The sequence below is a fragment of the Garra rufa genome, chromosome 13 (assembly GCF_049309525.1).
Source record: "Garra rufa chromosome 13, GarRuf1.0, whole genome shotgun sequence".
Classification (NCBI taxonomy): Eukaryota; Metazoa; Chordata; class Actinopteri; order Cypriniformes; family Cyprinidae; genus Garra; species Garra rufa.
The window spans coordinates 12935852-12948954 of record NC_133373.1 but is presented as its reverse complement, the minus strand read 5'-3'; the positions used below and the strand labels follow the sequence as shown (position 1 = coordinate 12948954).

General features: G+C 36.6%; 2 protein-coding genes across 2 annotated transcripts; one reads left to right on the top strand and one right to left on the bottom strand.

Moving 5' to 3' along the window:
- Positions 1-660: 660 nt before the first annotated feature.
- LOC141283864 (uncharacterized protein C2orf81 homolog) lies at positions 661-4857 on the bottom strand. Its single transcript, XM_073817183.1, has 2 exons — positions 4600-4857; positions 661-2287 (listed from the first exon to the last, which is right to left on the bottom strand). The coding sequence occupies exons 1-2, from the start codon at positions 4846-4848 to the stop codon at positions 2096-2098; spliced, it is 441 nt and encodes a 146-aa protein (XP_073673284.1). The 5' UTR covers positions 4849-4857; the 3' UTR covers positions 661-2095.
- Positions 4858-6272: 1415 nt separating this feature from the next.
- On the top strand, positions 6273-13040 carry LOC141283420 (uncharacterized). The gene is made up of 6 exons (XM_073816705.1): positions 6273-6372; positions 7982-8153; positions 8253-9566; positions 9655-9794; positions 12626-12830; positions 12922-13040. The coding sequence occupies exons 1-6, from the start codon at positions 6358-6360 to the stop codon at positions 13038-13040; spliced, it is 1965 nt and encodes a 654-aa protein (XP_073672806.1). The 5' UTR covers positions 6273-6357.
- The last annotated feature ends 63 nt before the right edge of the window (positions 13041-13103 follow it).

Sequence of the window (13103 nt, the reverse complement as noted above, 5' to 3'; positions counted from 1 at the left end):
TGCAATAATATTTCACATTACTGTTTTTTCTGTATTTTTAAACAAACACGGCATTAATGATCAGTGAAGACTTCTTAAAAAAAAAAAATCTTACTGATCCCAGACTTTAGAACGGCAGTGTGTGTCAACCTCACTGGTGTAAACTGAGAATTTTAGATTAGATCTGATGCAAGCTAAGTGAGGCTTTTGAAACCATTAAACCTATTTTCTTGTCGTCTGGATTTCTGGATCTGGAACAGCAATATGCTCCATCTACAAATATACAAAATTCTTTCAAATGTATCAAAACAACTTAAAAGCACATAATTCTCAGTCCCTGATGATATTTTTATCTTTTCAATAAGCCTGTATATAAAAACACATGAAACTTATTTTCCCAGAGTTCCAGTGAGGTTCTCATGACAACTGTTGTTTCTGTTGACTGCATTACTCATCCACTGTAAGTACATTAGAGATTAGACAAGGGTCAGTTTCATGAATGAAAACAGATACAGAATTTCTTGTGTTTGGGTAATGGTGCGTTATATACTTTTTCTGGATTAGTGTAGACAGTCAAAATACATTAAAAACAGGGCACAATGTACTGCAGTAATGTGAAGGATTTTTATTTTATTTTACTGGTTTTACAACATTATCTGGCTGCAAAAAAATTTATCTTTCTCCATTGATGCCATTACTACACTGCCTCACTACAGAGCCCTACACATGTGGAAAAATGAGGCTTCATTGTGGAAAAAAAATATTCCTCAGCTTTTATACATTTGAACAAAAAGTGGTCCAAAATTATTCATACCCTTTGCAAACTGTCACAGTCTATGGGAAAATCCAAAGTTCTATACCATTCCAAATAGTCCAAGCTATTCTAAAGCATCCTAATTACCCTGATTCATTGGGAACAGCTGTTTTAATCAACTCAACAGGTGAAAAACAGAAGCTCTATGCTGTTGGTTTGTGGACAGTCATGGCTAAGTCAAAGGAGCTCGCTGAGGACCTGCGGCTGCGCATTGTGGCTGCTCACAAGTCAGGAAAGAGCTATAAGACCATATCTAAATGTTTTGAAGTTCCAGTGGCTACGGTGCAAAGTATTATTATTAGTATTATTAAAAAATACCAGACGTTCCGCACTGTGAAAAAAATCTCAGAGGATGTGCCAAAAGTGACACCTGTGCTGGCCAGGAGGATAGTGAGAGAGGTAAAAAAGAATCCAAGGGTCACCACCAAGGCCATCTTGATAAATCTGGCCTCTGCTGGTGCCAACATCTCAATATAAGAATAAAAGAGAATAAAAGAATCATTATGCAAATGAAAACTTAATTAAATTATTTGGACTTAACACAAAATCAAGTTATTTATAATATAGAGTGAATTTATTACAATGCATTTGATAAATTTAATATAATTGCAGGCATGAATAACAGACAGATGTTAAAAAATTAATTAAGTCTAACTCTTTATTATTATGAGTCACAGAAAAATGCAAACAAGGCACTGATTTACTCAAAAAGTAAATGCAAAAAGTGCACAGTAAGAAATGTCTTTACATTTCCCAAAGTGGGAAACTCCAGTACACGCCTTATATATATATTATATATTATATATTAGGTTTTTTGTTTTTATACTAGCCTTGGTTCACACTGTTCTGGTCTGTTACCAGTTTATGGCATAAGGCCTGTTTCTTACCTCAGGCCCAAAATGTGTTTTTTGAGGCTAAAAGACCAAAATGAATGATTTTTTTTAGATCTTAAGTGAATTAGGACAACACTTTGCAAGCAATAGAGAAAATTACACCCTTAGAGGATCAGAGATTTGCTTCCTTTGAGTTACTTATGTGTGGTGTTTTAATGAAGTCAGATTTCTTCAGTTGTCGTGAATAATTCGGTATCATCACTCCATTGCCTTTGAGTTTGAGACATTATGTACAGTCAGTATCTACCACCGTAATCTTTTGACTTTGTATTTTATTCAGTCATAACAAACTTTGTCTGGTCCACCTGTCTTTTCACTGTTTGGGATTGAAGAAAGTCATCCTAAAGTCAAAGTATTTCATTACTCCGACCCCCTACTATCTACATCCCACCTTTTCTTAGGTGCTGTGCTATTCCTGAGCAGCATGGAGCACAGGTACGCATCCTTCAGCCCAAGAATCAATCACACAGGGCTGAGGTTCTGGATCCTCTTGCCAAAAGAGTTCATGTTCTGGATCATCCCCTTCATCTCTCCTCAGGAAAAGACATTCTAGTGTCTCCACCAGGTTATTTTGTGCCCACCACACCGAGAAGGGTATCAACTGGTTGAAAGTAAGGATGTTTGTATATGAGCTAAATGAATGCCTCATAAATCTGTTTCATTGTAAATAAGCAATTTATATATAGTTGAGGTCGAAAGTTTACATCCCCCTTCAGAATCTGCAAAATGTTAATTATTTGACCAAAATAAGAGGGATCATACAAAATGCATGTTATTGTTTATTTAGTTCTGACCTGAATAAGATACTTCACATAACAGATGTTTACATATACCCTGGAAATCCAGAGGTCTCGCGAGAGCACAATTTCAATTGTCTCTGCAAGACACTCTGGCATCGAGCAATGATGCAGGTTACTGCAATACGTAAGCAATTGTGGGAACCAATCAAATCGGTGTATCTGATGTAGGCGGGCCAGAGGCGAGCTAAACTGATGATGACAGCACTGTGACGTCCGAATCATGTAGTAAATTTTGAAAGATCGCTGTCGCTACAGATGAACAACAAATTGTTTGAAACGGCTTTGGCCGCTACAATGAACGAGTTAGACTTGGCTTTCCATATAAAAGAGGAACAGAAAACCGAAAACTCGAATCGTTCCTTTGCAAGAAGGACGTTTATGATGTTTTGCCGACTGGATACGGCAAGAGTTTAATCTATCAGTTCACGAGTTCACGCTTACATATAATTAGCCGGAGAATAGTAGTGCATGTTTGGCGTGCTGTCCGGTGAAGGGCTCCGAGCTCGGGAGTGGCCCGAACCCAGAGTACGTTACCCCCCAATAGGAGTAGTGAGAACTCGGAGTGATGAGATGGGGTGGTGGAGGTTTACTGATAAACCATCGAGTGAATTGAGGTGAGTCAGCTGTATTTAAACCTATGGCGCTGATTGACTTGTGATGTTTACGCTAAGCATCTGACGCGCTTCTCCCGAACTTTGTTAATGAAACATCATTTAGCTCTGCTGGTAGCTAAGCGTGTATTGTTGTGATTGGTTGTGGCGTTATCCAATTGCGTGCAGTTAGAGTTACAAATGCATGCTTGGTGCCGCCCCTCGAGTTAGGCAGTTTTCATTGCTCGATCCCAGACCCTTAATCTTAATAGATTAGGGTCTGGATTTTTCCAGGCTAGTTTACATATAGTCCACAAAAGAAAAATTTTGTGAATTTATTAAAATGACCCTGCTCAAAAGTTTGCATCCCCTTTTTTTCAGTGATAGTTGTTCACAAGTCCCTTGTTTATTCTGAACAATTAAACTGCTTACTGTTCTTCAGAAAAATCCTTCAGGTCCTACAAATTCTTTGGTTTTCCAGCATTTTTGTGTATTTGAACCCTTTCCAACAATGACTGTATGACTTTGAGATCCATCTTTTCACACTGAGGACAACTGAGGGACTTATATGCACCTATTACAGATGTTCAAACGTTCACTGATGCTCCAGAAAGAAAAAAACATGCATTAAGAGCCAGGGGTGAAAACTTTTGAACAGAATGGAGATGTGTCTACATTTTTCTTATTTTGCCTAAATATATAGGCCTATATATATATATATATATATTTTTTTTTTTTTTTTTTTTTCATTTACTTCTGCCCTTCAGAGGCTACAGAAGACACAGAAGATAGTTACATGTTTCCTAGAAGACAAAATAAATTAAACTTACCCTGATCTTCAAATTAAACAAGTTCTTCACCCCCCAACTCTTAATGCATGGTTTTTCCTTCTGGAGCATCAGTGAGCGTTTTAACCTTTTGTAATAGTTGCATATTAGTCTCTCAGTTGTCCTCAGTGTGAAAAGATGGATCTCAAAATCGCAGTCATTGTTGGAAAGGGTTCAAATACACAAAAATGCTGGAAAACCAAAGAATTTGTGGGACCTTTGTCTGAAGAACATTAGGCAGTTTGACTGTTCAAGACAAACAAGGGACTCATGAACAACTATCACTAAACAAAAAACAGCTGCGGATCATTCAGGTAACAACACAGTATTATATACTAAATAAACAATAACATGCATTTTGTATGATCCTCTTATTTTGGTCAAATAAATAACATTTTGCAGATTCTGAAAGGGGGTTTAAACTGTAAGCCTATAGACCTAAATTAGAGTTAAGGTTAGAAGTCATATTGAATTTTACATGGATGAAAATGAGGCTGTGAAGGATATGCTTACAGTCTTTAAAATGCTGTAAAAAATGTGCTGTAAAATCAGCTGAAAAATGGGTGTGTTGTTAAACAACAGTACAGTCCATTGTACTTCTATCCATCACAGCCTTGTTTTCATTCCTTTTCATTCCTGGATATATAAAATAGCCAAAACTAGAATACAAGTAGACAGTGTAAATTGTTTGCTCACCTGTCTTTTTAGATACACCTGGTAGCATCTGTCCATCACTCCTTCCATCAGTTCTGCTATAATGTCCACAACCACCTCCTCACCCTCTTCTTGTGAGAGCATGCTGGTCCAGTTAGACTCAGTGAGGCGGCCTGGGACAATGTCCACAGTCTCAGCGGGCTGGATTGCAGATGGATGTGAAGCAGCATTAACTGGGACAGAATCAGTGCGGCTTTTATCAGACCGTGATTTGGCAGCTGAGCGACGCATGGTCTTCACCTCTCCTGGATAAATATAATGAAATTAAAATAAATATGGGGCCAGAGGCAGAGCAACAGGACAATAACAAAAAAGCAGACTTTGCTCCTTTTTGGAATACGCAACATGTTAACTATCTCAGTTTTGAGTCAAATGTTTTCTCTAGTTGTTCTCTAGTTGTGTCTGAATAAGGAATAGCATTCTAGTATACTACTCTTACTATTTGAGCCATATCAATTATATTAGTATATAGTATTTGGCAGTATTCTAGTATGCAGTGTTACCAATTGCTAACATCCTGCTTTTACCAACAATACTTACACAATTTATTTATCAGAGATAAGAATAATAAAAAAAATGGCCATATACTTTTAAAAAACATATTTACTACAGAACTTACAGTACTTAGGTGCAAACTAAAAACTTCACGGTAAGTTATTTACAATTAAATTAAATTGTATAATAGTGTAAATTTATACGAAATAAAATTACTTGAACTTGAGAGTGCCGCTATTATCTTTGAAATATGGTTAAAGTGTACTCACAAATGTACTGAGTGGCATTTACAAAATAGTAAACTAAAATGTACTTTAATTTATATCATGGTCTGTCAGAATACTCAACTCTGATTGGCTGTCAGGTATGTATTAATTATCTCTATTTTATTGAGACTTGTATGTCATATATTTAAATATATTTGTAATTACACATAAAGTTGCAATTTAGTACATTTTAAATATATTAACTTTAATAAGTAATATCAACATATTACAGTTACATAAAGTACTTATGTGCTTTCGTGTTAGTGAACACTTCAAAATAAATCTTTTTTTCTTTGAAGAACGACAAAATATTATTAAAACATAAGGATTTTAAATGCACTTTAATGTTAAACTTTTATTTTTAAAAGGGGGTGGGAAAAATAATTAGTTTTTGCTTTATATAATAATTAGTTCGTTTCCCTACATTTTGTAATTAATGTTTATCTTATAGATATGCTTAAATATACGATTTTTCTTTTATGTTGCAACACATTTATTGTATTTGTATATTTTCTTTTATATTGTTTTTGATCGAAATAAACCTTTATTTGCGTTAAAGTGTGTTAAAAATGTATTTATAACACACATTGAAAATAGTTATTAACGTGTACTCTCTTAAAGTGCACTTAAATTACCGTTTCTTTAATTAATATCATCAGCAAGTACAGTTTGTTATTATATTTTTAATATTTGAAGTAGCTAAACTGATTCCACATTCAACTTTTCTCCCACAAGCGACGCTTCTAATTGTTACACAATATCTTCTCAACCATTTACACTGAACACATTAAACAAGACATATGTAAGTAACTCACCCGTATGCCCTACCTCTTTTGTTGACTTCGGATCCTGGTTGCCAAGCAGCCAAACGCAGCCTGAAGATACCGGAAACGACGAAATACTGCAGCCATTTTGCAGCACTTTCAGGACAGCAGGACTAGGCCTGCGGTCTTCGGACAGAGCTAAATAACACAGAATTATGGCGGGGACGACAGTAAGTTGGTGCTTTTGTTATGTTTTCATTCATTTTAGTGTTATCGGTGAACACCAGCACTTTTGGTGCACAACCGGGTTTGCTGGAAAAGGTGGCCTGGAAAGTGCGGTTGTGTGTTGATTTGTACGCTACCAGTGTGAAATCGCGGAAGTGCATCCTTTTTGATTGTATTTAACTGAAATCGTTGCAAACTCTCGGTTGCAGCCAGGTCCTGTAGTAAATTTAATTTTCAAAGCTTCTTGACACCGGACTGTTTTCTGCATCTCTTGCAATGCAGACACATACGAGTCTCTCTCTCTCTCTCTCTCTCTCTCTCTCTCTCTCTCTCTCTCTCTCTCTCTCGCTCGTTGTGTGTGTGTGCGTGTGTGTAAAGTTATTATGATAAAATACAGTAAATTATTTTCCTCAGTCGTAAAGGTTACATTGTTACGGGGTAAACAACTATTAATGACCAAAATTTAACGATTGAATGCTTTAGAGTTTAACACTATTAATATTAAAATGAATTGGATCAAGCACTGTCTCAGTGAGAGTAATTCTGTGTAAACGGTGTACTGTTTTTTAATTCATGTAATAACTTTATTAGTAAGTTTAAAGAAAGTTGTTTACTATTATAAGTTGCACTTTTATTAAATTATTTTTGATAATTGTTTGTTTATGATAACTGATACAATGGTGTTGTTTATGGAAAGTGATACTGGTTTACTGCATATGGATAATAAAAACTTATTTTATGTGGTAAATACCATATACTCAAAGCAAAATTCATGTTGGTTGACTGTTTTCCAAATGGTTTAAAGGTCTTTTATGATTATTTAATCTCAATACAGAACAATCGCAAAGCTGTAAAGACAGATTTACTACAAAAAAAGATAATGCATTAGATGTATGAGTTTTATTTATATAAAATGAAAACGCTTTCAGTGTTTCATTGATTAATGTGTGTTTAGACATAAATTTTAAAGAAAATGTTCTTCCAAAAAATAAACTTCTACTCACTATTTACTCACTTGTTAATCTTTAAAACACACGTCAGGATATTTTTTTTTATGAAACTTGAATGATTTCTGTAATTCCATTCAAAGTCCATTTCTTTACATACATTCTCGAATGTGACACAAGCATGTTTGAGCTTCCATTAACCCTCTTCTATGTGGTTTTGTATGTGCATTGATTAATATTTACATTTGAAAAAAGCCTAGATTAAATCTGTTCATCATATGTAGCATTTGTCTCAGAAAACTGTGATTAGACTTCCTTCTTTCAGACAAATCCAATCAGAGTTATGTTAAAAATGATCCTGGCACTCTTCATCAGTCCAAAACAAGTCCAATAAAGTGCATTTTTTAAAGTGCATTTTGGACTCATAAAGTGAAACGCCCACCTATGCCATTGGAAAACTTGAAAGTGCCAGGATAATTTTTAATATAACTCTGATTGAATTTGTCTGAAAGAAGGAAGTCATATACACCTAGGATGCCTGAAGGGTAAGTGAATCATGAGCTAATTTTCATTTTTGAGTGATCTAGCAATTTAATGGGTGCTTCATTCAGTGCCAATTTAGAAAACATATTTGTCAGCTTAACTATGCTTTCTCTTTTCTTTGCAGAGACATATTACGATTCAGAAACGTCAAGCATTTCCTCAGTTGGAGAGATGCACAAAATGCTGCAACAATTTTCATTGTCCCTTTTGTATGCCCAGTATATTTAAGCCCAGCAGACCGGACAAAGTCAAATTCCACTTGAAATGCCACTGTAACAAAGCTGTTGTCCATGGAGGTATAAATATTTATATATGTTTTATTATTAGAATGTATATTGTGTGTAGCATAAATATATTTTAGTAATATACTGAATGTTTTTTTGTTTTTGTTTTAGATTTCACAATTCACAGATGTGGACTGGGCTGTAGAGCATCACTCCATTACCACTGTATGTACTGTCCAACAACCATTCTCAGAAGAAGCGATTTTAAAAACCATTTACAAGTCTGTAAACATAATCCGAGTTCAGAAACGGCCACAAAAATGCTGTCAAGCACCAGTGCGGCAGTGACTGCTCCAACGATTATAAACACACCATTAATTATCAATGCAGCAGACATCGTTCCCTTAGTCACATACACACCATCAACCACAGATGCGAGTGCTTTGACGATCACGGACACGCCATCAACCACCACTGCCGCAGGAAAGTTTCGCGTCCGGCCTGTTATTAAAAAAAGATGCCCATCATGCAATATCCTCATCAATAAAAACAATCTACAAAAACATATGGAGCGCAAACACACAGATCAGTCAGTACTGGACATTGATGAGACATTTCAGCTTACAAGTCAATGCATAGATGAGACAAATGGGATATTTGCAGTTCTCAAAGTGGTAAAAGGCCACGGCGTGCCGCTTCACGTACAATACCAGATGTTTGAAGAAAGTAAAAGAGTCCTCTGCGAATCAAACGAGTGCCAGATTAACATCAATGTTGCGCAGAGAAGCGGCATCACATCGTACCAGTGCATGCATATCAGCGCAGCAAGCTTTTGCAAGTCTTTGGTTGAACAAGTCTCTCTGGAGGAAGATGTTTTGACTGAGATGGTAAGAGGAAAATGGTTCAGCGAGAAAAAGAAAAAAGAATGCCTTGCTTTGCAACAGCTTGCAAAAAGTAGCTCCATACCGCTTTCTGTTCACACTTCGATTGGGATCTCGCCGGGAAAAAAGTTCGTTTCGGTTTTTGAGCCCAATGTGACGTCTTATAGTCGTTTGGGGCGTGTCATGGTTGTATTAAACACAAAACTGGACTCCTGGCACTGTCCTTGCACCAAACTGCGACGTTCATGCCTGCACAAATATGTCGCCAAATGGCATCTGTTTCAAACGCAGCGCGAGCTTTTCCAGACTGAGGGATCGCCACATAAGCAACATTCAGAAGAGGACGACATCACAGACAACAGTCATGTGTATCCACCGAAAGGTCTAAGATTGGAGATTATGTTGAATTACATTCTTCATAAGAAGAAGATTCCTGCCGTTCTTCCTGAAGATGTGCGTGTACCATCGCCACGCAAGGATTACCCACAAAACCTTTGTCCAATTGAAACCGTGTGTCAGGAATGTCCTGGAGATGTGAGCCTCAGCGATCCTGTGCTAGTTACACAGAATGCCACAATACTTACCAATTGGTGCATTATTAAAGGTAGGTTATATTGTGTAATTGTTGAATGCTTGTGTGCTGTTCAGCTGCAGTGTCTTGTAATGTACTGTATGCTTGTTTTAACTGTCAGATGTCGCCACCTACTATAAGCAGTGTCCGCAGTGTGGGATGTTTTATCGTTACCAGGAGTGGAAAGATCGCCTCCATAACTTCAATGATCACATTATCCTTGACATTCCCTTGTGCTTAACCTTGAGAAACCTTCTGCAGGTAATCTTCAGCTTGACTATACGAGGTTCAACGACATGACACTATTTTTTCATCTTATATATTGTTAAATATATATTAAAATAAAACCTGTTAAAGGGAGCATCGAATGCCCATTTAGGGTCTTACAACATACTTTGGTTAAAATTTCTCAATGGTTGTGTAAAACAACACCCTTTTTACCTTGTCAAAAACAGCTCTGTTCACAGCGAGCCGTTTCAGTGCATGGCTCTTTAAATGATAATGAGCTCTGCTCACTCCGCCCCTCTCTTCTGTTTTTTGTGTATTCGGTGGCGCGTTACCATCAAAAACAAATCTAATCCACTGCGTCCTCAGTGGCTCTGATGTTGGGAGAAATTTAAGACTCTTATGTTCACTTTTACATCCAAATACAAGACACTTGCATTGTTTACGAGATGTTGTCGCTAGAGCTATGTGGAGAAAACACACTTTACAACTGGCTGGAAACACATTGGAAAGATTTAGTAAGATATCTGGCTGTAAAATAAATCTTCAAAAAAGCGAGTTAATGCCAGTCAGTACAGCTGCCACATGTATCTTTTCCAGTTACCACAAAAAAGATTCAATATTTAGGAATCTGGGCTTCACATAATTACAAGGACCTCTATAAAGCTAACTTTCTGTCCTTGATAGAAGGTCTGAAACAAGAAATTAAATGATGAGCTCTGCTGCTTCTCTCTCTAAATGGAAGAATTAATACTAAGTAAGGGATAATGTACAGGCAGCCGGTAGTTATCGCAGAAATAAGCCCCGACAGTGTGATCAGGACCCGACGCGAAGCGTAGGGTCTTGTATCACACTGAAGGGGCTTATTTCGCGATAACTACAGGCTCCCTGTACATTATCCCGCTAATTACACGGCTACTTGCCACATAAGGAAAAAAACTGGACATGAATATGAATTTGAAACCTTTTATTGGCATATTTGTTTTAAATTAACATTTTTATCCTTCCGCGAAACGATATAGTACCACGTGACTAACATTCAAACTATGTATGTTAGTAAGACAATTTAAATAGATGTCGAAATTTTCCATTGTTATTTGTGGTTGTCCAGTGTTTATAACAAGATGGCTCCAAACGGTAATCTTTGTTGGCACGGAGGGATTTTAAACATACAAGTAGTACCGGCTATGCGTTATTACTTTGGAGCGGTTATTATTTGAAAAGAACGAACCTGCAAATGTCTCAACTGACATAGATTCTTGATCAGAATCAAACATTCCAAAGAGCCGTGTAATAAATAAGATTAATGTATTGCGTAAGTTCCTTTATTTGTTTCAAAATCTTTCCATTTTTTTTAAGAAATACTTTTCAACTCCATAGATAAGCTCCTATCAACATTCATCTGGAATAACAAAAATCCTTAGATCTGGAAAAGTATATTACAAAAGCACCTCAGGTGGCATGGCACTTCCCAATTTTATGTCCTGTTACTGGGCGGCTAATATTAGAGGACTGATTTACTGGATGAGGGATAGTGATAGCCCTAGCGCTCTTAAGTGGCTTAGTTTGGAGAAGTTTTCCTGCAAACCTGCCTCCCTATCCTCTTTAATGTGCTCTGAACTTCCATTGCTTGAACCTGTATCTAGCTATTCCTTGAGTCCTGTGGTGATACAGTCCCTAAAAATTTGGAATCAGTTCAGATAATATTTTGCCCTTTGTAGTCTCTCCTTACATGCCCCCTTAAAGTGATAGTTCACCCAAAAATGAAAATTTGATGTCTATCTGCTTACCCTCAGGGCATCCAAGATGTAGGTGACTTTGTTTCTTCAGTTGAATACAAACTAAGATTTTTTACTCAAACCGTTGCAGTCTGTCAGTTATATAGTGGCAGTCAGTGGGACCCACGGCTTTGGGAGTCAAAAAATATACACCGACTAAACCAATTAAAACCTGTGGCTCGTGACGATACATTGAGGTTTTAACACACGAAACAATCGGTCTGTGCAAGAAACTGAGGAGTATTTATATAATTTTTTTTTAACCTCTGATCCACCACAATTTCCAACTGTCCTGAGCGTTTTCACAACAGCTGGAACAGGAAGAGCAGGCAACCATTACTTGAAAACATCAAAAAAGTGATATAAATACTGCTCAGTTTCTTGCACAGACCGATTGTTTTGTGTTTTAAGACTTCAATGTATTGTCACGAGCTGCAGGGTTTAATTTGTTTTTGTCTGTTTTTTTTTACTCTCAAAGCCGTGTATCCCATTGACTGCCATTATATGACTGACAGACTGCAATGGTTTGAGTTAAAAATCTTCGTTTGTGTTCTACTGAAGAAACAAAGTCACCTAAATCTTGGATGCCCTGGGGGTAAGCAGATAAACTTCAAATTTTCTTTTTTGGGTGAACTATACTTTTAAGTAAAAAACACATGTTTACCCCTTCAATATTAGATAAAGTCTTTGATATTTGGGCTAAGAGTGGAATCTATATATTACAAGATATAGATAATACTTTTGCATTGTTTGATGAATTGGTTAACAGATTTAAGATTCCCTGGTCCCATTTGTTTAGATATCTGCAAGTACGAAACTTTTTGGTTTCACATACTGATTGTTTTCCTTCATATCCACCTACATCTCTATTAGAGTCTACTTTCAAGGTAGGAAAAGATTTAAAACAAATCATAAGCTAAATTTATAATGTCCTTAATAAGCATAGCCTGGTAAATTTAATTTACTTCAATGAATGGGAAGAAGATTTGAATGAACAAATGTAAGGGATATGGGTAAGACTGGCTGTCATATGCTGTCAAATGTGACTTTACCAAACTTTTTTTTGGTATCTGCTAATATTTTCTTTAGGTCCATACTTCAGTGAGCAGAGCTGTTAAGTTTTTACAACTTACAACAGGAGTGGAGTTTCCACCTCCAGACACAATGCTGCATGCATATTTACAGTTTGAAGCCCTCACTGATCATGAATACAAGTATTCATGCCCCACCTGTGGCGATCATCCTCCGGTGGTGATCATGGGTGTACACAAACCGACTGCTTCTCCATTATCAGGTATAACAATGCTGTTCATTTGCCAGTTTGTTTCCTTAATACGTTTTTGACATGTTGTTCTCATAATAAAATACTTGTGCTGTGTTTTCAGAAAAGGATATTGAACAACCTCCAGAGGATTTTAAAGGAGAGGTCAATCTGGAAGAGTTCTGGGAGTCACTATCTAAAGAGATGATCTGTCAAGGATTGGTTGAAAGTACATGTATATAATGCTTATTACACTATACTGTAAACTATTGGAAAGAATGCTTCTTTTGATTTTTTTTTCCCCCT